We start from the raw sequence: 24,762 nt of genomic DNA, 5'->3' as shown, positions 1-24,762 counted from the left end.
CCACACAAAAGCCTGCAAGAATCTCACTGATCCGTGCAGGCTACACCCCAAACAAACTTGCTGAAAGCAAGTACATTGATCTGGTGCATTGAGGTGCGAATTTGGTGTGACTCTGAGTGATTTCACTAAAACGATTGTTAGTAAATTTGCGATTTGCATTTGGTACCAATGTTATTTTGACCATATTTGCTCCGATGAAGATTTGCCGTGATTTGGAGTGCCAATAAGAATTCGACATGCAATTTCTATGCAAACTGATCCTTAGTAAATTCACAATTAGCAAAATTGTGACTTAATAGCAAAAATAGCAAATTCGACCTTTAGTAAATGTCCGCTCAGGTGCTAATTATGGTATTTAATCTTATACATAGAACCATAAAAAGCCAAAATAACTTAAAACTATAACAAATATTTTGATAGTTATTAAGATTCCTATTATCCTACTTAAAACACATACATTTAGAAAAACAAAGAGAAACCCAGAGGATTGGTAGGACACAGATTCTGAAATATACCTCTTGAGCTCTCCTGTGCTAAAGGGCTGAAAATTAGGATAAAACAATATTGCCTTCTCTCATAAATAGTTAGACTGAGAAGCCAATTGAGGCCTGTTTTGTTCTAGCCTCAGCATTCCATTCCAAATAGAGAAGAAAGGTTTCAGTATTTGCACAATAAATCTATGTTCTTGTAAATAGACTATTATGCAGAAGGCATGATCTTGGCAGAAAACGCAGCTGCTTCACCTCACACCAATCTGGGTCATCGGGTGGTTACATGAAGAAAATGCTTTTAACAATATCTATTTTCACTTCATTGCTAGGAGATAATACAATTATTGTGTTTGGTTTATATGATCACAGGAACAGTTTTGCCGTTTAAGCTTCGTACTGTACCTCTAGAACAGGGATGGGGAACCTTCGGCTCTCCAGCTGTTGTTGAACTACACATCCCAGCATGCCCTGCAACAGTTTTAGCCTGGCCAAATAGCAATACTGTAGCAAGGCATGCTGGTATGTGTAGTTCAACAACAGCTGGGGGGCCGAAGGTTCCCCATCCCTGCTCTAGAATGACTGTGGACCTTATTCAGAGTTGCGTTCGCATGCAGGGGTCTAGCTCTATTCAATGTGATCCCAATTAAATTGCGATTGCATCACAGGGTGGCTCCACGCATGCTGGGTGGCCCTTCGCTGTGCTGGGAACAGGGGCATATTTAGAGAGGAGGCGGCCCGTGTGCAGGCTCTGTCTGGACCCCCACCTCTCTAGCCGGCAGCGCTGTAGAGCTCTGGGCACTAGGGTTCTAGTGCTGTCCCAAAGCCTAGAAAGCATGTGCAGATCTTCGGGAAAATGGAGTGGCCATTTTCCCAGTGATTTTCTTATTGCGCATGCGCAAAACACTGGGAAAATGATTGCACTCCATTTTCCCAGTGATTTCTGCAGTGCTGCTGCTGCGTCCAGGGACTCTGGAGGCTGAATATTTTAAAATACCGTATATACTCGAGTATAAGCCAACTTTTTCAGCACTTTTTTTTGTGCTGAAAAAGCCCTTTCGTTTATACACGCCGCTGCCGCCGGAGACGCAGAAGGGACACAGGAGAGCCGCGCGCTGTGCCCTCCGTGTCCCTCCTTCAGAAGACAGTGCGGGAGCGATGGAGGGGACGTAACTCGCACTGTGGGGCATATTTGGCAGCATGAGGGCATATCTGGCACATCTGGCACTGTGGGGCTTATCTGGCAGCATGAGGGCATATCTGGCACATCTGGCACTGTGGGGCTTTTCTGGCAGCATGAGGGCATATCTGGCACATCTGGCACTGTGGGGGCATATCTGGCAGTATGAGGGCATATCTGCCACTATGAGGGCTGTGTACAGCTAGAGCTGCATTTCCCACCCTAGGTTTATACTCGAGTCAATAGGTTTTCCCAGGTTTTTGTTGGAAAATTAGGTGCTTCGGCTTATATTCGGTTCGACTTATACTCGAGTATATACGGTAATGGATGCAGGGTATGCAATGTGGGCCCCCTGGACCCCGGGGGCCCACACAGGGGGGCAGAGGAAGGGTAAATTAATTGCCCTGACCCCTGTCGGTATTCTAAAAGTCAAGATGTTGCAGTAAGTCATGTGACCGTCGGCATTCCAACCGTCGGCATTTCATATCACACAGCATAAATGTTTCAAGACCTTATTACAAATAATAATCTTTAATATACTGTAAGCTTGATTCTGTGGGGGGAAGCTTTTTTTTCTATGCACTTCTATATGGAACTAGAAGAGTCAATGAGGAATATCCAATAGTGGCAATAGATATGGATTATCAACTGTTTGTCTACTTCCAGGCACCTGGATACCTCCTTCAGCCACTGGGCCTGATTCAGATGTGGTCAGAGGGATTATTGCAGCTGCCTACATAGAAGCAGAAGCGATAATAAGGTAATGCATCAGGAGACATCACACCTACTGCTTGCATTAGCGATCCGAGCTGCGTCCTAGGATGCAGCATCAGATCATCTGCGACACTATCTGCCGGCTGCATCAACCCGGCCACTGCAGCTACAATAAAGAGGCCAGGAAATCTCTGTCCTCGGACGGAGATCCTGGCTCCATCTCTCCCCAACAACAGTGGTGACATGCCTAGGTTTTGTGAAACAGAGGCCATTGCCGCCACCAAACAGCATCAGATTGTCACTCACTGGCAGTCTGATGCCATACTGCGACCAATGTACTGCACCTGTACAATGTACATCAGTACTTTGTGGCACATGGCTAATGCAATGGAACCTGAGTCAGGCTCATCGATTGGGATAGTTCTACATGACTACAAAAAGGAATCCTAGTAAAGATTAATAGTACTGTCTATTAATCTGTGTTTCGGTATAAGTACCGTAATCATTTCACACATCATGGAAGCTAAGTACATGAATGTATCTTACCGATACAGGTTCTGTGGTCCGGCATTAAGGCATAACCTTCTGAGCAGCTACATTCATAACTTCCTTGAGAGTTTGTACAGTTTGTGTCACATCCTCCATTGAAACGCTCACACTCATCAATATCTAACAACAAAGGAGAAAATAATTAAACTCGAACAGTGATGAGAACCTACAGAACATGGTATGCTATTCTTATACACTAGCTACAATAATATACTCTCACATGCTCAGCATTGTTGTGTGGCTGCCACCAGGCATGCTCAGCAGCGAGGTAAGCCTTATTATTAGGTGACACTCTTCTTGAAAGAGCTCCACAGTGCATTGAAATGCATTGAAAGAGGGTTGTTCTTGGCTACAGTATCTTGTCCAGTTCTACTACTTAATGGGATACCCGGGTTACTTCTACTTTCTGTGTGTGTATTAAGTCATCTATGTGGTACAGATATTTTTTCCATTTGAATGGGCAGCACGAATGGTGTAATGGTTAGCATTACTGCCTCACTGCACTGAGGTCATGGGTTCGATTCCCACCATGGCCCGAACTGTGTGGAGTTTGTATATTCTCCCAGTGCTTGCGAAGATTTCCCCAGGTACACTGGTTTCCTCCCACAATCCAAACAGACTAGTAGGTTAATTGGCTCCCAACAAAAATTAACCCTAATGGGTGTGTGTGTACAATACATGTGGCAGGAAATATAGAGTGTAAGCTCCACTGGAGCCGGGACTGATGTGAATGGCCAAATAAGTTCTGTAAAGCGCTACGGAATATGTGTGTGTTATATAAATAACTGGTGAGTGATAATTATAATAAATATTAATAAAAATTGTGGTTTGCGTATTAAACATTACACCTTGAATGTTTTTGGTTTATTTTGTCTGGAAGACATAGTGGAAGCATATGGCTTATTTGCTATAAACGTTCCAAAGAAATCTCTATGTGCTTATCCACAGTGGGGAGTATTCAATTCCGGTCAGAAGTTACAACAGGGCGGCAAGACAGCACTTTCCGCCAATAATTGGAACTTTCTGACACTTCAAAATGCAATTGAAGTGCCGTTTTTCCGCCCTGACGGAAATTCCAACCAGTTGAAAAACACATGGATGAGTGGCACGTTTTCGACCATTCATTTTCACCCATAACAGAGGGTGGAAATGAATGGTTGGAATGGGAAAGGAACCGGGTGGAAACGGCCCGCTACTGAATAGTGAAGTGTCAGATCCTCTCCGTTGGATACGATCCCACTTTAACTGAATATACCCCAGTGTATCTAATCCATATTTTAATGATTTAGAAACACAATTGATTGCAACGGCTTTTAATTGCTGGCACTAGGACCTCAGGACTTTGCAGCCACAAGCACAACAGATTTTCCTAAGCAGCCCATAGATGTGTACAAAGAAATCTGTGATGTTAACAAAAAACTTACCAACACAGGACAGTCTATCAGGTGATTGTTGATATCCAATGTCACATTCACATTGGTATGTACCGATCAAGTTTATACATCGACCATATCTGCACAGCTGCATGCCGAGTTCACACTCATTGATATCTAAAGGAAATAAGCAAGTCTGTGTTAGATCATGGTAGACAATACATCTATCATAGATGCCTCCAGATAAATATTACATGACTTGAATAACAGTAACATTTAGCTGGATGGGCCCAACGTCATCTGAAAATAGAAGACTCTTGGTTTGTCCTTATTCTGTAACTTTGTATACAGTTGTAAAATATATACAATAAATAACTACATAGTTATGGAGTATAAGGAAACATTAACATGAAGCAACAAAGGGAAATGACAGCAGTTTCCCATCATAAGATTAGAAATAAATAAAAGTTGTTGGAAACCATGGACTCAGTTACCAACATCATTCCAAATGTCAGTCTGATTGTAAATTGCCTTTAAATCTAAAACACAATTTGGTACAGTGTAAGAAATGTATTGTGTAACATTCACACGTGTATGATAAGGTCCTCTGTTATGACAGTTACAATTTAATTATGATGTCCTTCATGAGATCAATGAAGTGATGCCTTATTGTATGTGAATCAAGCCCTTATCTTATACTCCTTTAGTACTGAAAATACATTTCTACAGAAATATTTTATTTAGAATATAATATATATATATATATATATATATATATATATATGTATTATACTCCATGTGTCAGTAAGCCATTATTCTGGGACCCCATGTGTCAATATGTCATTATTCTGGGACCCCATGTGTCAGTACACTATTATTCTGTGGACAATGGGGGCTATTAAAATTTTCGTTCGTTGGTGATAATTAAAAGGCGCTTTATTATTACTAATTGTTCTGGGTGCCCTTTAATTATCGCACTTGTCGCGCCCAGTTAGACAGGGTTTAGCTGCGTAAACTAATGGGCACGAGGGAAAAGTCCTGTTTGGTCACCCAAACAGCCGACTTCTCGCACATTTCAGCTCATAGCCTCCATGGCTGCAAACTGAAATGTGACTGCTGCAGCTAATGGGAGTCTGATTGGAGCAACATTTGAATAGCTCCAACAGGCGTCCATTAGTCTTCCCCGCACTCTCAAACATTTGAATTGCCTCCCATATGCCATTATTCTAGAACCTCTCTAAATATTAGTGTGTCATTGTTCTGGGACCCCGTGATTCTGTGTGGCATTTTCTTGGATACACAATGTATCAGCATGCCATTGTTTTGGGAATGAACCCATGTGTCAGTGTGCCATTGTTCTTGGAATGAACCCATGTGCCAGGGTGCCATGCTTCTGGGAATGAACTCAAAAGACAGTGTGCCATTCCTCTGGGAACCCATATGGCATAATGCTATTGTTCTTGTAATTAACCATAAGTTAGTATGCCATTGTTCATTGTTCAAGTGTTAGTGTCAATGTTCCTGGACCCATAAATATCTTCAGAAACCAAATGCCATTGTTATGGGAACTCATCTGCCAATATAATTCTTCTTGGACGCTATGGGTCAGAGTGTCATTATTATTGGACCCCAAGTGTCAGTATGTCATTATTTGGGACCCCATGTATCAGGCTACCATAGTCTTGGGAACCAGTGACAGTATGCAAATGTTCTAAGACCCCAATATCAGGGTGTCATTTGTCTGGGGCCCTAAGTATCAGTAAGCCATTAATCTGAAACCCCATAGGTCTGCTATTACTCTGAAATTTCATGTGTCAGTATACCATTGATCTGAGACCCCATGAGATAGTTTGCCATTGCTATGAAATCCCATGTGTTAGCATGCCATTGTTCTGGAACCCCGAGTATCAATTTGCCATTGTTCTGGGAAATTACTCATATGTATATCATTGTTCGTGAACCCATATGTATGTATGCCATTTCTCTTAGACCCATGAGCGTAATTATAGTGGGATCAAGGGGTGCCACCTCTATAGGGCCCAGAGGCTTAGGTGGGCCTGAACCCAGGTTATAAATAACCCAGGTTGCAAACCAATTTCCCATATTTGCCTGCTAAGCCTTGGGTCTGATCCATTGCCCAGACTGAATTGTGTGACATTACATTATCAGTGAGAGGTGTGTACAGTGAATGTTATAATGGTAAGGGGGGCACTGTAATAAGGTAAACTTTGACCTGGAGGACACTCTAATGTGGCATATAATGAAAAGGGGGCACTGTAATGTGGCATAATATGAACTGGGAAAACTATATGTCATAATGTGAATTGGGGATACTGTTTGATATAATGTGCACTGGCAGCCCCACAATGTGACATCGTGTAAACTAGGGAACTACGATGGTTCATAAAATAAACTAGGGGATTACTATGGGGCACAATATTAACTAGAGCACTACTATGGTTTAGAAAGTGAGCTACGGCACTATTATGGTACATAAAATAAATAACTCCTGTGCAGAGATGTCTCTCAAGAGTCACTGGGGCAGGGGCCCCTTCAATAAGTTGCTATGGGTCCTACAAAGTTCTGGTTATGCCCCTGCTTAGAACCCATGTGCCAATATGCCATTTTTCTCGAGTGTGTTAGTATGCCATTGCTCTAGCAGCCCATGTGTCACTATGTGAGTGGTTTGGGACCCCAGTTGTTTTTGTGTCATTGTTCTGGGACCCAATGTGTCAGCCTGTTATTATTCTGGGAACCTAAGCATCAGTCTTCCATTATTCTGGGATCCAAGTTTTAGTCTGAGAGTGTTCTAGGACCACAAGTGTGTTCTAATACCCAATGTAGTAAATTGCCATTGTACTGGTAACCCAAGTATCAGTCTGCCATTGTTATTGAATTTGAAGGGTCAGTCTGCTATTATTCTGGGAACTCCAGAATCTGTGGGGCAATTCAGTTGTTCTGAGGGCCTCCCAATGGGCATCTATACGAATGGCCACCCAACAGAACAATTTAATTGTTTCTCCGTTTGGACGCCTATAGCCGCGGGGGGACACATTTCTTCTTGCAGTCTCCCAAGGTGCAAAAAAAAATGTGTGCAAAATCCATTGTCTGGGCGCCCTAACCACTTCTTTAGTCAGGTATAGCCACTTTGTGCAGCTAAATCCGGTGCTTTGTGGCGCATCAATACTAATGGGCGCCCGAACAGAAATGCAATTGAATTGCACCGTTAGGAACCTATTTGTATAGAAGCCCAGCAGGGAGCCCACAAAACAGCTGAATTGCCAACTGTGTGTCTTTGTGCTGGGACCCCACAAGTGGCAGTTCTGAGCAGTAAGTGTGGAATATCTGACAACTGTGTCCTCATACATATTCTGGAACCCCACTGAGAGTCCCAAACCTTGCAAATCTTTTCATGTAAAGTAAACCAATAAACAACTGTTGGGAATCACATAGCTATTTTATTCAGGTAAAGTAAACAAACAAACAATTGTTGAAACATCAGAAAGCTATTATTATACAGATTTATACATTATTAAAGGCCAACTGATTAGACTTTTTTATTAGTAAAATGCAACATGTATTGCTTGATAAGGAGAACTGTATCACAGTGTATGTAACATACCTATGCAAGCGGAACCATCAGCTGATACCTCATGTCCAGGAGGACATTCACATTTAAAACTTCCCTCTGTGTTGTGACAGATGCCATTGCGACACAAGAGTGGGTTCCTTTCACACTCATCAATATCTGTAAATATAATAGATGAAATGTTATAAGCAGCGTGTAGCCACAATGCCAACAAGAGGACCAATTAGAGAATAACAAAATACTATAACAGAACATTGTAGGAGATCTGTACAGATAGTAACACAATTATATATAACATCATTTTTGGCATTAAATCATTACATTAACATAATGCTACTTTCCTATCCAGGTATCAAGGTTTACTTTATAGTTTAAAGTTTAGACTTGAATGTGGTTCTTAAGTCAATTTACTATATAGTGTCTTATTTCCAAATACTTTTCTTTCTCAATGTATTTGGATGTTTTCAGTATTCTGAATTTCACTTTTTTTTGTGAATACTATAATAAAAACTGAATAAAAAGATATCTGACCTATACATCTGGGAGTGATTAAATGTTAGTATTCAAAGACTAGAATATAGAGTGCATAGAGTTTTTAAACAGGTCAGAAAATCCTGCTTTTGTCAGAAAAGTAAATTATTTGTAGTAAGGGGGTAATTCCAAGTTGATCGCAGCAGGATTTTTGTTAGCAATTGGTCAAACCCATGTGCACTGCAGGGGAGGCAGATATAACATGTGCAGAGAGAGTTAGATTTGGGTGGGGTGTGTTCAATCTGCAATCTAATTTGCAGTGTAAAAATAAAGCAGCCAGTATTTACCCTGCACAGAAATAAAATAACCCACCCAAATCTAACTCTTTCTGCACATGTTATATCTGCCTCCCCTGCAGTGCACATGGTTTTGCCCAATTGCTATCAAAAATCCTGCTGCAATCAATTTGGAATTACCCCCTAAAAAATAAGAATTTACTTACCGATAATTCTATTTCTCGGAGTCCGTAGTGGATGCTGGGGTTCCTGAAAGGACCATGGGGAATAGCGGCTCCGCAGGAGACAGGGCACAAAAAGTAAAGCTTTTCCAGATCAGGTGGTGTGCACTGGCTCCTCCCCCTATGACCCTCCTCCAGACTCCAGTTAGGTACTGTGCCCGGACGAGCGTACACAATAAGGGAGGATTTTGAATCCCGGGTAAGACTCATACCAGCCACACCAATCACACCGTACAACTTGTGATCTAAACCCAGTTAACAGTATGATAACAGAAGAGCCTCTGAAAGATGGCTCCCTAAACAATAACCCGAATTAGTTAACAATAACTATGTACAAGTATTGCAGATAATCCGCACTTGGGATGGGCGCCCAGCATCCACTACGGACTCCGAGAAATAGAATTATCGGTAAGTAAATTCTTATTTTCTCTATCGTCCTAGTGGATGCTGGGGTTCCTGAAAGGACCATGGGGATTATACCAAAGCTCCCAAACGGGCGGGAGAGTGCGGATGACTCTGCAGCACCGAATGAGAGAACTCCAGGTCCTCCTTTGCCAGGGTATCAAATTTGTAGAATTTTACAAACGTGTTCTCCCCTGACCACGTAGCTGCTCGGCAGAGTTGTAATGCCGAGACCCCTCGGGCAGCCGCCCAAGATGAGCCCACCTTCCTTGTGGAATGGGCCTTAACAGATTTAGGCTGTGGCAGGCCTGCCACAGAATGTGCAAGTTGAATTGTGTTACAAATCCAACGAGCAATCGACTGCTTAGAAGCAGGCGCACCCAACTTGTTGGGTGCATACAGTATAAACAGCGAGTCAGATTTTCTGACTCCAGCCGTCCTTGAAATGTATATTTTTAAAGCTCTGACAACGTCCAACAACTTGGAGTCCTCCAAGTCGCTTGTAGCCGCAGGCACTACAATAGGCTGGTTCAGGTGAAACGCTGATACCACCTTAGGGAGAAAATGCGGACGCGTCCGCAGCTCTGCCCTATCCGAATGGAAAATTAAATAAGGGCTTTTATAAGATAAAGCCGCCAGTTCAGATACTCTCCTGGCGGACGCCAGGGCCAGTAACATAGTCACTTTCCATGTGAGATATTTCAAATCCACATTTTTTAGTGGTTCAAACCAATGGGATTTGAGGAAATCTAAAACTACATTTAGATCCCACGGTGCCACCGGAGGCACCACAGGAGGCTGTATATGCAGTACTCCTTTGACAAAAGTCTGGACCTCAGGAACTGAGGCCAATTCTTTTTGGAAGAATATTGACAGGGCCGAAATTTGAACCTTAATAGATCCCAATTTGAGACCCATAGACAATCCTGATTGCAGGAAATGTAGGAAACGACCCAGTTGAAATTCCTCCGTCGGAGCACTCCGATCCTCGCACCACGCAACATATTTCCGCCAAATGCGGTGATAATGCTTCGCGGTGACTTCCTTTCTTGCCTTAATCAAGGTAGGAATGACTTCTTCTGGAATGCCTTTTCCTTTTAGGATCTGGCGTTCAACCGCCATGCCGTCAAACGCAGCCGCGGTAAGTCTTGGAATAGACACGGTCCCTGCTGAAGCAGGTCCTGTCTTAGAGGTAGAGGCCACGGATCGTCCGTGACCATCTCTTGAAGTTCCGGGTACCAAGACCTTCTTGGCCAATCCGGAGCCACTAGTATCGTTCTTACTCCGCTTTGCCGTATGATTCTCAATACCTTTGGTATGAGAGGCAGAGGAGGAAACACATACACCGACTGGTACACCCAAGGTGTTACCAGCGCGTCCACAGCTATTGCCTGCGGATCTCTTGACCTGGCGCAATACCTGTCCAGTTTTTTGTTGAGGCGAGACGCCATCATGTCCACCATTGGTCTTTCCCAACGGTTTATTAGCATGTGGAAAACTTCTGGATGAAGTCCCCACTCTCCCGGGTGAAGATCGTGTCTGCTGAGGAAGTCTGCTACCCAGTTGTCCACTCCCGGGATGAACACTGCTGACAGTGCTATCACGTGATTCTCCGCCCAGCGAAGGATCCTGGCAGCTTCTGCCATTGCACTCCTGCTTCTTGTGCCGCCCTGTCTGTTTACATGGGCGACTGCCGTGATGTTGTCCGACTGGATCAACACCGGTCTTCCTTGAAGCAGAGGTTCCGCCTGGCTTAGAGCATTGTAGATTGCTCTTAGTTCCAGAATGTTTATGTGAAGAGACTTTTCCAGGCTCGACCACACTCCCTGGAAGTTTCTTCCTTGTGTGACTGCTCCCCAGCCTCTCAGGCTGGCGTCCGTGGTCACCAGGATCCAATCCTGTATGCCGAATCTGCGGCCCTCCAATAGATGAGCCCTCTGCAACCACCACAGAAGAGATACCCTTGTCCTTGGAGACAGGGTTATCCGCAGGTGCATCTGAAGATGCGTGCATTGATGTACAGACACCTTTCCTGGTTTTAGGAGATTCCTGACCAGGTCGGATAACTCCTTGGCTTTTTCCTCGGGAAGAAAAACCTTTTTCTGAACCGTGTCCAGAATCATCCCTAGGAACAGCAGACGAGTTGTCGGCATTAATTTGGATTTTGGAATATTCAGAATCCATCCGTGCTGCTTTAGCACCTCTTGAGATATTGCTAATCCCATCTCTAGCTGTTCTCTGGACCTTGCCCTTATTAGGAGATCGTCCAAGTATGGGATAATTAATACGCCTTTTCTTCGAAGAAGAATCATCATCTCGGCCATTACCTTTGTAAAGACCCGAGGTGCCGTGGACAAACCAAACGGCAGCGTCTGAAACTGATAGTGACAGTTTTGTACAACGAACCTGAGGTACCCCTGGTGTGAGGGGTAAATTGGAACGTGGAGATACGCATCCTTGATGTCCAAGGATACCATAAAGTCCCCTTCTTCCAGGTTCGCTATCACTACTCTGAGTGACTCCATCTTGAACTTGAACTTCTTTATGTACAGGTTCAAGGACTTCAGATTTAGAATAGGCCTTACCGAGCCATCCGGCTTCGGTACCACAAATAGAGTGGAATAATACCCCTTCCCTTGTTGTAGAAGAGGTACCTTGACTATCACCTGCTGAGAGTACAGCTTGTGAATGGCTTCCAAAACCGTCTCCCTTTCGGAAGGGGACGTTGGTAAAGCAGACTTCAGGAAACGGCGAGGTGGATCTGTCTCTAATTCCAACCTGTACCCCTAAGATATTATCTGCAGGATCCAGGGATCTACCTGCGAGTGAGCCCACTGCGCGCTGTAATTTTTGAGACGACCTCCCACCGTCCCCGAGTCCGCTTGAGAAGCCCCAGCGTCATGCTGAGGCTTTTGTAGAAGCCGGGGAGGGCTTCTGTTCCTGGGAAGGAGCTGCCTGTTGCTGTTTCTTCCCTCGACCTCTGCCTCGTGGCAGATATGAATAGCCCTTTGCTCTCTTATTTTTAAAGGAACGAAAGGGCTGCGGTTGAAAAGTCGGTGCCTTTTTCTGTTGGGGAGTGACTTGAGGTAGAAAGGTGGATTTCCCGGCTGTAGCCGTGGCCACCAAATCTGATAGACCGACTCCAAATAACTCCTCCCCTTTATACGGCAAAACTTCCATATGCCGTTTTGAATCCGCATCGCCTGTCCACTGTCGCGTCCATAAAGCTCTTCTGGCCGAAATGGACATAGCACTTACCCGTGATGCCAGTGTGCAGATATCCCTCTGTGCATCACGCATATAAAGAAATGCATCCTTTATTTGTTCTAACGACAGTAAAATATTGTCCCTGTCCAGGGTATCAATATTTTCAATCAGGGACTCTGACCAAACTACCCCAGCACTGCACATCCAGGCAGTCGCTATAGCTGGTCGCAGTATAACACCTGCATGTGTCTATATACTTTTTTGGATATTTTCCATCCTCCTATCTGATGGATCTTTAAGTGCGGCCGTCTCAGGAGAAGGTAACGCCACTTGTTTTGATAAGCGTGTTAGCGCCTTGTCCACCCTAGGAGGTGTTTCCCAGCGCTCCCTAACCTCTGGCGGGAAAGGGTATAATGCCAATAATTTCTTTGAAATTATCAGCTTTTTATCAGGGGCAACCCACGCTTCATCACACACGTCATTTAATTCTTCTGATTCAGGAAAAACTATAGGTAGTTTTTTCACACCCCACATAATACCCTGTTTAGTGGTACCTGTAGTATCAGCTAAATGTAACGCCTCCTTCATTGCCAAAATCATATAACGTGTGGCCCTACTGGAAAATACGGTTGATTCGTCACCACTGGAATCAGTGCCTGTGTCTGGGTCTGTGTCGACCGACTGAGGCAAAGGGCGTTTTACAGCCCCTGACGGTGTTTGAGGCGCCTGGACAGGCACTAATTGATTGTCCGGCCGCCTCATGTCGTCAAACGACTGCTTTAGCGTGTTGACACTATCCCGTAATTCCATAAATAAAGGCATCCATTCTGGTGTCGACCCCCTAGGAGGTGACATCCCCATATTTGGCAATTGCTCCGCCTCCACACCAATATCGTCCTCATACATGTCGACACACACGTACCGACACACAGCAGACACACAGGGAATGCTCTAAACGAAGACAGGACCCACTAGCCCTTTGGGGAGACAGAGGGAGAGTCTGCCAGCACACACCAAAAAGCGCTATATATGACAGGGATAGCCTTATAATAAGTGCTCCCTTATAGCTGCTTTATATATATCAAGATATTGCCATTAAATTTGCCCCCCCTCTCTGTTTTACCCTGTTTCTGTAGTGCAGTGCAGGGGAGAGACCTGGGAGCCGTCCTGACCAGCGGAGCTGTGAGAGGAAATGGCGCCGTGTGCTGAGGAGATAGGCCCCGCCCCTTTTTCGGCGGGCTCGTCTCCCGCTATTTTGTGAATACAGGCAGGGGTTAAATATCTCCATATAGCCTCTGGGGGCTATATGTGAGGTATTTTTAGCCTTTATATAGGTTTACATTTGCCTCCCAGGGCGCCCCCCCCCAGCGCCCTGCACCCTCAGTGACTGCGTGTGAAGTGTGCTGAGAGGAAAATGGCGCACAGCTGCAGTGCTGTGCGCTACCTTTAGAAGACTGCAGGAGTCTTCAGCCGCCGATTCTGGACCTCTTCTTACTTCAGCATCTGCAAGGGGGCCGGCGGCGCGGCTCCGGTGACCATCCAGGCTGTACCTGTGATCGTCCCTCTGGAGCTGATGTCCAGTAGCCAAGAAGCCAATCCATCCTGCACGCAGGTGAGTTCACTTCTTCTCCCCTCTGTCCCTCGTTGCAGTGATCCTGTTGCCAGCAGGAATCACTGTAAAATAAAAAACCTAAGCTAAACTTTCTCTAAGCAGCTCTTTATGAGAGCCACCTAGAATTGCACCCTTCTCGGCCGGGCACAAAAATCTAACTGGAGTCTGGAGGAGGGTCATAGGGGGAGGAGCCAGTGCACACCACCTGATCTGGAAAAGCTTTACTTTTTGTGCCCTGTCTCCTGCGGAGCCGCTATTCCCCATGGTCCTTTCAGGAACCCCAGCATCCACTAGGACGATAGAGAAATCTACAGTAGTTTAATATCGTAATCCAGACTCAGTCCATTAGGAGCTAGTGTGCTAAGATTATAAATCCATTTTACTTACACCTTATATATTTACACAATATAGGGGGTAATTCTGAGTTGATCGCAGTAGCAAGTTTGTTAGCAAATGGGCAAAACCATGTGCACTGCAGGGGAGGCAGATATAACATGTGCAGAGAGAGTTAGATTTGGGTGGGGTGTGTTCAATCTGCAATCTAATTTGCAGTGTAAAAATAAAGCAGCCAGTATTTACCCTGCACAGAAATAAAATAACCCACCCAAATCTAACTCTCTCTGCACATGTTAAATCTGCCCCCCCTGCAGTGCACATGGTTTTGCCCAATTGCTAACTAAATTCCTGCTGCGATCAACTTGGAATTGCCCCCATAATTGCCACACATTAAGCCTCCTACTGCCGTGCCTGTTTTCTATATTCCTATTAAGGTCAGGAGGTGGCGTCGTGTTTACGGAATTTTGAAAGATATACTGAATCTGGATTTTGACCTCAGCACATTTCTGGATATTCAATAATCTGCTAAAATGATTTTCATTCCAAGAAGGGACAATTTTTCATAAAATACATTCTAACTGTGAAATTATGTCTATGGCTACAATAGAAATAGGGATAAAAAAAATAACATGCCATTTTCTTTCAGGTTGTGTACTATAATGCAAGGAGACATGGGTTTGAAGATTGCAGCTCTTGCTCTTGTATAAATTACATACACTTGTATTATATTTCTTTACTATCGTTACTAAGCAACCATGTTACTTTTCTTGGAAAATGTTACAACTACAGGTGTCCCATTTCATATCCTCCCTTTTTAACACAAATAGCAATAAGGGCTTATATGCAATTACAATTAACTATTATTAACTATACCAATATGTTCTGTACATTAGCAGTATATATTACACAATAAAGAGGAAGTTGTGGGGTTGTAATGTTTAGTGTTTACCACAAACAAAATAGTATTTTATATTAAAACTTGCAATCCATGACAAATGCAATAATATTTGTCAGTTCTTAGGTATATTATTATTTGTTCCTTTTTACTCTTCATTAACTTTTATCTTAAATAGTAATAAGTTATTCTTAATAGCATTAGGGTACAGTAGTAATGTTAGTAATTGCATCCAACTGTTTATTTGATGTATTATATATATATATATATATATATATATGTTACATATTTGCATAAATGAATATTCATGAGCACACTTGGAAGTATCCTGTCTTATCCCTAAAGTAGCGGGCAGTGAAATGTGTTAAACGCGTTGGCATATTTCATGGAATGGACAATTTCCTAATGCTGCAGACTCCATAACTGCTACCAGATTAGGTCAGTGAGACTAATACAGATCAGGGCAGTGTAAAGTATGGAAGACAGCAGATGCTAAGGGTCTGAAGACTCTTCCTGCTTTATTGGGAACTGAAAACTGCCCTTCTGTATTAGTACTGGCCATATCAAACATTAAGTCACAGGACTATCCGTATTTTAGACACAAGGAACTTTAGCTCTAACTTTAGTACACTACCTTTGATCTAAGGTGATTGTACTTTTATGAAAGTCGGATTGGATCTTTGCATAAGGAGATACTATTTAACATTTACTTTTGATATTATTATAGAACAAGGATTCTTTTCTTTTTTTTATAGAACATGGTTTTCTTAGCATAGGTGTGACAAATAGGACATTAATTTGTATCCAGCGAAATAAGAATTGTATGTAATGTCTACATGTATATTGTAATGGAGTCTGTGACACAAAATGGTTTCCAACCTGTCCTTTAAATGAACCCATAGTTACATAGATATGGGAGTAGAGGACACTGATGTATAGTGGGAGAGCCAGAGGTTAGTTTATGGCTCTTACCTTATCTAAGAAGCTATAAACGACATTACCACAAGCCAGGCCAGGCCAAGAAACCTGACCTCTTGAAACTTAAAAGGAAGACAGTTGTTGAAAGTGAAACCAAATAAAGTCTGGTTGTTACTGCTCAGGTACCCAGCATTGAGAGAGTTAATGAAAGGGTGGGGGGCCTGCAGCTATGAGGGGGCTATATCTGTCCCTCACACACACACTGTCTTGTTCATTCTCTGAGGGAAGCAGCCAGGAGCTGGGAATGCACCATATATCTTCCATTGTGAGATCCCTCCACACAGAAAGCTAACTGAGGTTGAGTAAGTTAGGCTTCTGAAATTATTCTCTTTTTGTTTATTGAGACTGCTAGTAACCTGTATATCTTTTCTAAACTCCTTATATTCTTTGTAATCTTTTTACCAGTGTAAACCCGAAGATATTTCTTGATTATAATAAACATATAATTAGATCTGACTGCTGTGTTCTTGAACCCAAGTCAAGCCAAGTGAAGTACGTTACCTATGGTTTTCATGAGATATTGAGATTGGTGATCACAGGTGAAGCTAAAGACACCTGCAACGTCCGCAATACGTTGAAAAGTCTTTGCTGGTGGCAGCGGAGATTCGCACGGCGCTGGCGCAACTCTCGGATTGGTGTATCCGGAGAGTGAGGCGGCCGGGGTCCGTGACAAAGTGGCTGGCAGCGTGTGGGATTGATAAATAACTTTTTACAAGAACTTGAGTGAGTGGGAGTAATTCCACTTCACCAGAGTCAGAACTCGGGTTTACAAAAGACAATAGTTAGAAATTATATACCGTGAACGCAGTCTCTGTTCCCCTCCCCATCTCTTGTTTTCTTTTCTATCTGTTTATTTGGCAAAAGCTGAGGTCCAAGATGTCTGAGTATAAGCAAATGAGGAAGGATGACCTTGTGCAGCTGTGCGAGGACAGAGGAATCGCCAGCACCAACAGGACAAAGGATCAGCTGATCCAAGCACTCCAAGAAGCCAACCAGAGGCAGGATGCGGAAAGGGATCAGACTGAGGAACATGCTGTTGGGGGAAATTCTCTGTCCCTAGATACTACAACAGATACTGGTACCATTGCTAGGCGGAGGTCGGAGCACTCTACTAGTTCCAGTGATGATAGTGCCTTGGACCATTATTTGCAAACTGCCCTCAAATATAGGACGGATGCAGATGATGTGACACCTCTACAGCTGATACAGCAGTACCGAGAGGCTGCAGAGCGTCAGGCCGAACGGGAGTACCAGTTGGAGCTGGCGAGGCTCCGAGGCCAGAGTGTTGTTCCTGACCCGGGTAGGAAAATGCCCCGGCATGATCAATTTCCAGTGCTGGAGAAAGATGGTGACCTGGATACTTTCTTCAGGAGCTTTGAAAAAACTTGCCGACAGTTTGCACTGGACTCCAGTCAATGGGCAAGCTATTTAACGCCTGGGCTGAGGGGAAAAGCCCTGGAAGCGTTTGCAGACCTTCCCCAGGAGCAGGATGGTGATTATGCTGCAATTAAGAAAGCATTGCTGAAGCGTTTCAACATCACCCCTGAGGCTTACAGACAAAAGTTTAGAGACTCAAAGCGCAGTCCCTCCGATACCTATGCGGGACAGTTAGCACAATTGTCAACCCTGTTGCATCAATGGGTTGAGGGCTTGCAAGTGAAAGACTATGATACACTGAAAGATCTCATACTCCAGGAGCAGTTCATCGCACTCTGCCCAGCTGAAGTCAAAGAGTGGGTCCTGGATCGGAACCCCAAGACATCTGAAGAGGCTGCCACCCTGGCAGATCAATACACCAGCACAAGGGCTTCTGTGGCAAAGAAGAGCTGGGGGGCACCAGGGCAAGACGGGTGGAGAGGACGGAGACCCGCAGGATCACCCCCGCGGTCTTTTCCAACTAAACCAGCGGCTGCTGCATCTGTTGGGGAGGTGAGGGGAAAACCTGTTTTGGCAACTGGCCGCAGGTGTTTCAATTGTGATGAAGTGGGGCACATCAGTTTAACTTGCCCCAAAAGGAAGAAATCGCCTGTGGAGGGCACAGCAGGGAAATATGTGCCCGCTGTCCTGTGTGTGGAAGGACTCCCAGATCGGCCCAGAGGTAACCTGCAAACAGTTACGGTAGGAAAACGATTAACCCTTGGGTTACTGGACTCTGGGGCAGACCTGACACTAGTGCATCCTGCACTAGTGGACCCCGAGAACATTATTCCAGGAAAGACTATTGCTGTAAGGGGAGTGGGTGGGTTGCACCCAGAGGTGCCCATGGCTCAGGTGTACCTGGACTGGGGAGTTGGGAGAGGCATTCGGGATGTTGGGGTGCTGGACAATTTACCTGCTACTGTACTGTTGGGGACTGATTTGGGAAGGATGCACACTGCATATATAACTGAGAGTGATGTTGTTAAGGATGCAATGGTACAACCTAACCCTGCTTTTCCCCAGGTAACCCCTGCTGACCCACCCAACATGAGTACAAATGGTTGTAATTTACAAAGAGATGACAATGTTTGTGTGCGAGACAATAACCCTTTGCAGTTCCACAGGGAAGGAACGGATCAGACAGAAATGGGTCAAACTGCAAATGTACCAATATCAGGGGATGAGTCAAATACTATATGTAGTAATGTGTTAGCTGTTACCACCAGGAGCTCTGCCTTCAGGGGTCCTGTCTCACCAGAAAGTGATTACCCTCCACCCCCCTCCTCTCCTGTACCATCTGCTAGTACAGAGCCTAGTCTAAGGGGCAGTGACACACAAACGTTGTTCCCTCACCCTGATCAGATAATGAAAAGTGATGCTTTCAAAGCTGAGCAGCGCACTGACCCTAGTCTAGCTTCTGTCAGGGAGAGGCTCAATCAGGCAGGCGTGGAAGGGGGATCAGATCGAATTTTTATGGAAAATGGACTGTTGTACAGAGAGGGAAATGTACAAGGTGAGGATCCAGGTGAGGGTCCTAGTAAGCAGCTAGTTGTACCACGGAGGTATAGGGAAGGGCTGCTGAAAGTTGCCCACGAGATTCCCTTAGCAGGACATATGGGTAGGCGCAAGACTCAAGCGCGTTTGGCACACAATTTTTTCTGGCCCCTCATGGGGAATGATATACGTGATTACTGTCGTTCCTGTCATGCCTGCCAGTTAGTGGGGAAATCTGGGGATGTGGGGAAGGCCCCCCTGATCTCCTCACCAGTTATCTCAGAGCCTTTTGCACGGATTGCTGTAGACATCATAGGGCCCCTAGCTATTCCCAGCAGCTCTGGGAAGAAGTACATATTGACAGTAGTGGATTATGCTACCCGGTATCCAGAAGCAGTGGCTCTGTCATCCATCCAGACCGATAAGGTTGCTGATGCCCTCATATCCATCTTTTCCAGGGTAGGGTTCCCGCAAGAGATGTTAACTGACCAAGGTACCCAGTTTATGTCAGATCTCATGCAGAGCCTCTGTAAACGGATGCAGGTGAATCACCTTGTTGCAACGCCTTATCATCCGCAGACAAATGGACTGATTGAGAGATTTAATGGTACCCTGAAACAAATGTTGAGGACCTTTGTGGAGTCCCAGGGGAGAGATTGGGAGAGGTTCCTGCCGCACCTTCTGTTTGCATATCGTGAGGCGCCGCAGGAATCTACGGGATTCTCGCCCTTTGAACTCCTCTATGCAAGGCGGGTGCGAGGACCCTTAGACTTAGTCAGGGAAGAATGGGAAGGAAAGTTGGTCACCCCTGAAACCTCAGTCGTGCACTATGTCCTGCAGTTCAGGGAGAAGATGCAGTCCCTCATGGAAATGGCGCAGAGCAACCTGAAGGCTGCACAGACAAGACAGAAACTTTTGTATGACCGTAACGCTAGAGAACGCATATTTGAGGTGGGACAAAAGGTCCTGGTACTTATCCCCATGCGGCAGAACAAGTTACAGGCTGCCTGGGAGGGCCCCTACCTCATACTACAGCGCCTGAATGATGTAAATTATCTAGTGGAATTGGACAAGGGAAGTAAAAGGCAGAAGGTGTACCACATCAATATGCTTAAACTGTATCATGACAGAGGTACATGTGTGCTAGCTGTGTGTAGCTTGCCTGAGAGTGAGCAGGAGCCTGACCCCTTAATGGATTTAGCATCTGCTGCAAAGGAAGGGGGGTCACTGGCCCAGGCTCACTATGGAAGAGAATTGACAGAAGTGCAGCAGAAACAGCTATCTGACACTCTACAGCCTTATCAGTCCCACTTCACAGGGAAACCTGGGAAGACCAGCTTAGTTACCCATAGTGTGAACACAGGTGATCAGACTCCCCTCAGACAGACAGCCTATCGTGCTTCCCTGGAAGTGCTGGAAGCAATGAAAAACGAGATTGATCTTATGTTATGCCTAGGTGTTATACAGAAGTCTCACAGTTCTTGGGCTGCCCCAGTGGTACTGGTCCCAAAGAAGTGTGGTGGTACCAGGTTCTGTGTAGACTACAGAAGGTTAAATAACGCAACTGTATTTGATGCCTATCCAATGCCCAGGATAGACGAATTGCTCGATCGGCTTGCGCAGGCAAAATACATTACCATCATGGATCTCAGTAGGGGGTATTGGCAGATCCCATTGTCACCTGAGGCCCGTGAGCGGTCCGCATTTATCACCCCATTTGGACTGTTCGAGTTTTTGGTCATGCCCTTTGGGATGAAGAATGCCCCTGCGTCTTTTCAGCGCCTGGTTAATGACCTGCTGGAAGGCCAGGAGGGACACGCAGTTGCCTATCTAGATGACATTGCGGTGTTCAGCCAGACCTGGGAGGAACACCTGGTCCACCTGGAGAGTGTATTAGGCCGAATCACTGGGGCAGGTTTGACAATTAAACCAGAGAAATGCCAACTTGCCATGAGAGAGGTGCAATACCTAGGGCATCGGGTAGGGGGTGGCATCCTCCGTCCAGAACCAGATAAAGTAGAGGCTATTGCTGCCTGGCCTACCCCTCAGACTAAAAAACAGGTTATGTCATTTTTAGGAACTGCTGGGTACTATCGAAAATTTGTGCCACACTACAGCACATTAGCCAAACCCCTGACAGATTTGACGAAAAAGAAATTGCCCCAAGTGGTTAACTGGACAGAGGACTGTGAGAAGGCCTTTGTAGCTTTAAAATCTGCCTTAGCCCAATCACCTGTGCTACAGGCCCCAGATTTTAAAAGGAGGTTTATTGTACAGACTGATGCCTCTAACTACGGTTTAGGTGCTGTACTCAGTCAGGTTAATGAACAGGGGGAAGAACATCCGGTCTTTTTCTTAAGCAAGAAATTACTTCCCCGGGAAGTGGCCTATGCCACCATTGAAAAGGAATGTTTAGCCATTGTATGGTCTCTCCAAAAACTACAGCCATATCTGTATGGGCGAGACTTCACCATAATCACAGATAACAATCCACTCGTTTGGTTGAACAGAGTTTCCGGAGATAATGGCAAACTCCTAAGATGGAGTCTGGTGCTCCAACAATTCAACTTCACTATTCAGCATAGGAAGGGTGCACAGCACGGAAATGCTGATGGGCTTTCACGCCAAAATGAGCAGGTGGTCAGTGGCGCACAAATAAGACTGTGACGTGTGTCACTAGTCCCCTTATGCTTCAATTCACTGGCGGGAATGTGACAAATAGGACATTAATTTGTATCCAGCGAAATAAGAATTGTATGTAATGTCTACATGTATATTGTAATGGAGTCTGTGACACAAAATGGTTTCCAACCTGTCCTTTAAATGAACCCATAGTTACATAGATATGGGAGTAGAGGACACTGATGTATAGTGGGAGAGCCAGAGGTTAGTTTATGGCTCTTACCTTATCTAAGAAGCTATAAACGACATTACCACAAGCCAGGCCAGGCCAAGAAACCTGACCTCTTGAAACTTAAAAGGAAGACAGTTGTTGAAAGTGAAACCAAATAAAGTCTGGTTGTTACTGCTCAGGTACCCAGCATTGAGAGAGTTAATGAAAGGGTGGGGGGCCTGCAGCTATGAGGGGGCTATATCTGTCCCTCACACACACACTGTCTTGTTCATTCTCTGAGGGAAGCAGCCAGGAGCTGGGAATGCACCATATATCTTCCATTGTGAGATCCCTCCACACAGAAAGCTAACTGAGGTTGAGTAAGTTAGGCTTCTGAAATTATTCTCTTTTTGTTTATTGAGACTGCTAGTAACCTGTATATCTTTTCTAAACTCCTTATATTCTTTGTAATCTTTTTACCAGTGTAAACCCGAAGATATTTCTTGATTATAATAAACATATAATTAGATCTGACTGCTGTGTTCTTGAACCCAAGTCAAGCCAAGTGAAGTACGTTACCTATGGTTTTCATGAGATATTGAGATTGGTGATCACAGGTGAAGCTAAAGACACCTGCAACGTCCGCAATACGTTGAAAAGTCTTTGCTGGTGGCAGCGGAGATTCGCACGGCGCTGGCGCAACTCTCGGATTGGTGTATCCGGAGAGTGAGGCGGCCGGGGTCCGTGACAATAGGTTATTAATAAGTTTTATATCTCAGCAACATTTACAATACTGAATCGATTCTATGTAATTTGGATGTTATTATATATGAGTTTTAAAAATTGTTACTATTCTATTTATTTGCTACTAGATATTTTTCTGTGAGTTTTAATTTCTTTGATTTGTCTAAGCCATTGCTCTAAACCAATGAGCAGCACTCACCCATACAATTCTTCATCATCATGAATCCAGTTTCATAGCCTTCGAAGCAGTGACACTCAAAGTCTCCTGGAGTGTTAATGCAGTTGCCTTGCCCACAAACATCAGGTGATATTCTGCATTCATCAATATCTGTAAAGACACAGCATGGTTGAATTGTGAAGGAGGACATATTGCGTTTATAGGTCCTATCAATGAATATTTACCTGTGCAGTTTCTTTCTTCAGCATCCAGCGCAAAGCCAACGTCACATCGGCACTTGAAGCTGCCTATCGTGTTTCTGCATTTCCCGTACTTGCACAGACTTGGGATCATTTTACATTCATTGATGTCTATAAGAAAAGGCAGGGTTCAGCAATCTGTAAGCACTATTTGTAAGACTAAATTGTTCAAAGAGTAACAGAACTGAGATAATCAACAGACAATAGCCTACTGACAAAGGGACAATTACCCTGCTACACACACACACACACACACACACACACACACACACACACACACACATATAAGTCAGTAATACATTCATGATATAAAATGGCATATGGCGCCTACAGTGAGGACGAATGAGGCAGCTGATTCGGGAATGTGGGGAATGAATGGCACTAATGTTAGCTACAGTGATAATATTTGCATGCTTACACAGTACAGTAACAGGCAACAAGTCAGTTCCAATTCATGTAGACTGACTTGAATGATTACAAACAATCTGTATAGATGCTCCCCTATGGTTTAATGCTGCCTGCTCTGAGCTGGTGTGCTCAGCAATGACAACACTCGGCTGATGTTATGGCATCTCGTCTTTGGGACATTACATAGATGGCATTTTTCAATCTTTTAGCGCAACTGCAGATGGATTTTGTCTTTTCTCATACAGCCTTTTATAGATACCTTCAGCTGTGCCATGCTGTGTGTGCCCAACTTGGAAATGCGCTCCTGCCCCTTTCTCATTCTCTTCTAAAAACTATGTTTCTACTTGTGAGCCCTTAGAGGCAGGTCTTCCTATATACCGGCTTCAATACCCTTATTTACCAGATGCTTTCTCTCCTTTCAGTCTCAGGTGGGAGGTAGATTTGGGCCCATTATCTGGTGAGGGGATACGGTCATTAGGTCGTCAACACTTAGGTCAACAGTCATTAGGTCGACCACTATTGGTTGACATGCACTAGGTCGACATGGTCACTAGGTTGACATGTACTAGGTCGACATGTTCACTAGGTTGACATGGAAAAAGGTCGACATAAGTTTTTCACATTTTTTTTTTCCATTTTGTGAACTTTTTCATACTTTACGATCCATGTGGGCTATAATTGGGAATAGTAACCTGTGCTGAGCACAGTGAGGCACCTTGCCCAAAGCATGTGAGGGGACACGGTGCACTAATTGGGGTTCCCTGTCACTTTACGAAGAAAACAACACCAAAAAAAGTAAAAAAAGCATGTCGACCTTTTTCCATGTCGACCTAGTGACCATGCCGACCTAATGCATGTCGACCATTAGTGGTCGACCTAATGACTGTCGGCCTAAGTGTGGTCGACCTACTGACCCATACCCCTGGTGAGGACTGGGGGGGCAGGTTCTTGGCTCACTTAAAGATACTAGTACTTGTGTTTGATACCAGCAAATTCATTATTACATTCTCCACAGGGTATACAACGCCCCTTTATCCCTACTTAGACATGGATTCCGCTCTAACTCATGTCTTACTAAGATGCTGTGTTCTTCCACCTCCTTTGGGATTGCACTGTTGTTTTTGCCTTTTGTACTC

At 44.5% G+C, this 24,762-nt stretch overlaps 1 protein-coding gene across 3 annotated transcripts in view; it reads right to left on the bottom strand.

Annotated features, from left to right (window-relative positions):
• FBN1 (fibrillin 1) overlaps positions 1 to 24,762 on the bottom strand; it is a 343,784-nt gene that overhangs the window by 81,539 nt on the left and 237,483 nt on the right. For all 3 annotated transcript variants that reach the window (XM_063926051.1, XM_063926050.1, XM_063926049.1), the window contains exons 26-30: positions 23,204 to 23,329; positions 23,001 to 23,129; positions 7,927 to 8,052; positions 4,356 to 4,481; positions 2,929 to 3,051 (exon numbers count right to left, since the gene is read on the bottom strand). In XM_063926051.1, coding sequence (XP_063782121.1) covers positions 2,929 to 3,051; positions 4,356 to 4,481; positions 7,927 to 8,052; positions 23,001 to 23,129; positions 23,204 to 23,329 — 630 coding nt within the window. The remainder of the gene's footprint in view (positions 1 to 2,928; positions 3,052 to 4,355; positions 4,482 to 7,926; positions 8,053 to 23,000; positions 23,130 to 23,203; positions 23,330 to 24,762) is intronic.

The sequence above is a fragment of the Pseudophryne corroboree genome, chromosome 6 (assembly GCF_028390025.1).
Source record: "Pseudophryne corroboree isolate aPseCor3 chromosome 6, aPseCor3.hap2, whole genome shotgun sequence".
NCBI classification, from domain to species: domain Eukaryota; kingdom Metazoa; phylum Chordata; class Amphibia; order Anura; family Myobatrachidae; genus Pseudophryne; species Pseudophryne corroboree.
The sequence above is the reverse complement of the archived record's forward strand: the minus strand, read 5'-3'. Positions and strand labels throughout refer to the sequence as shown.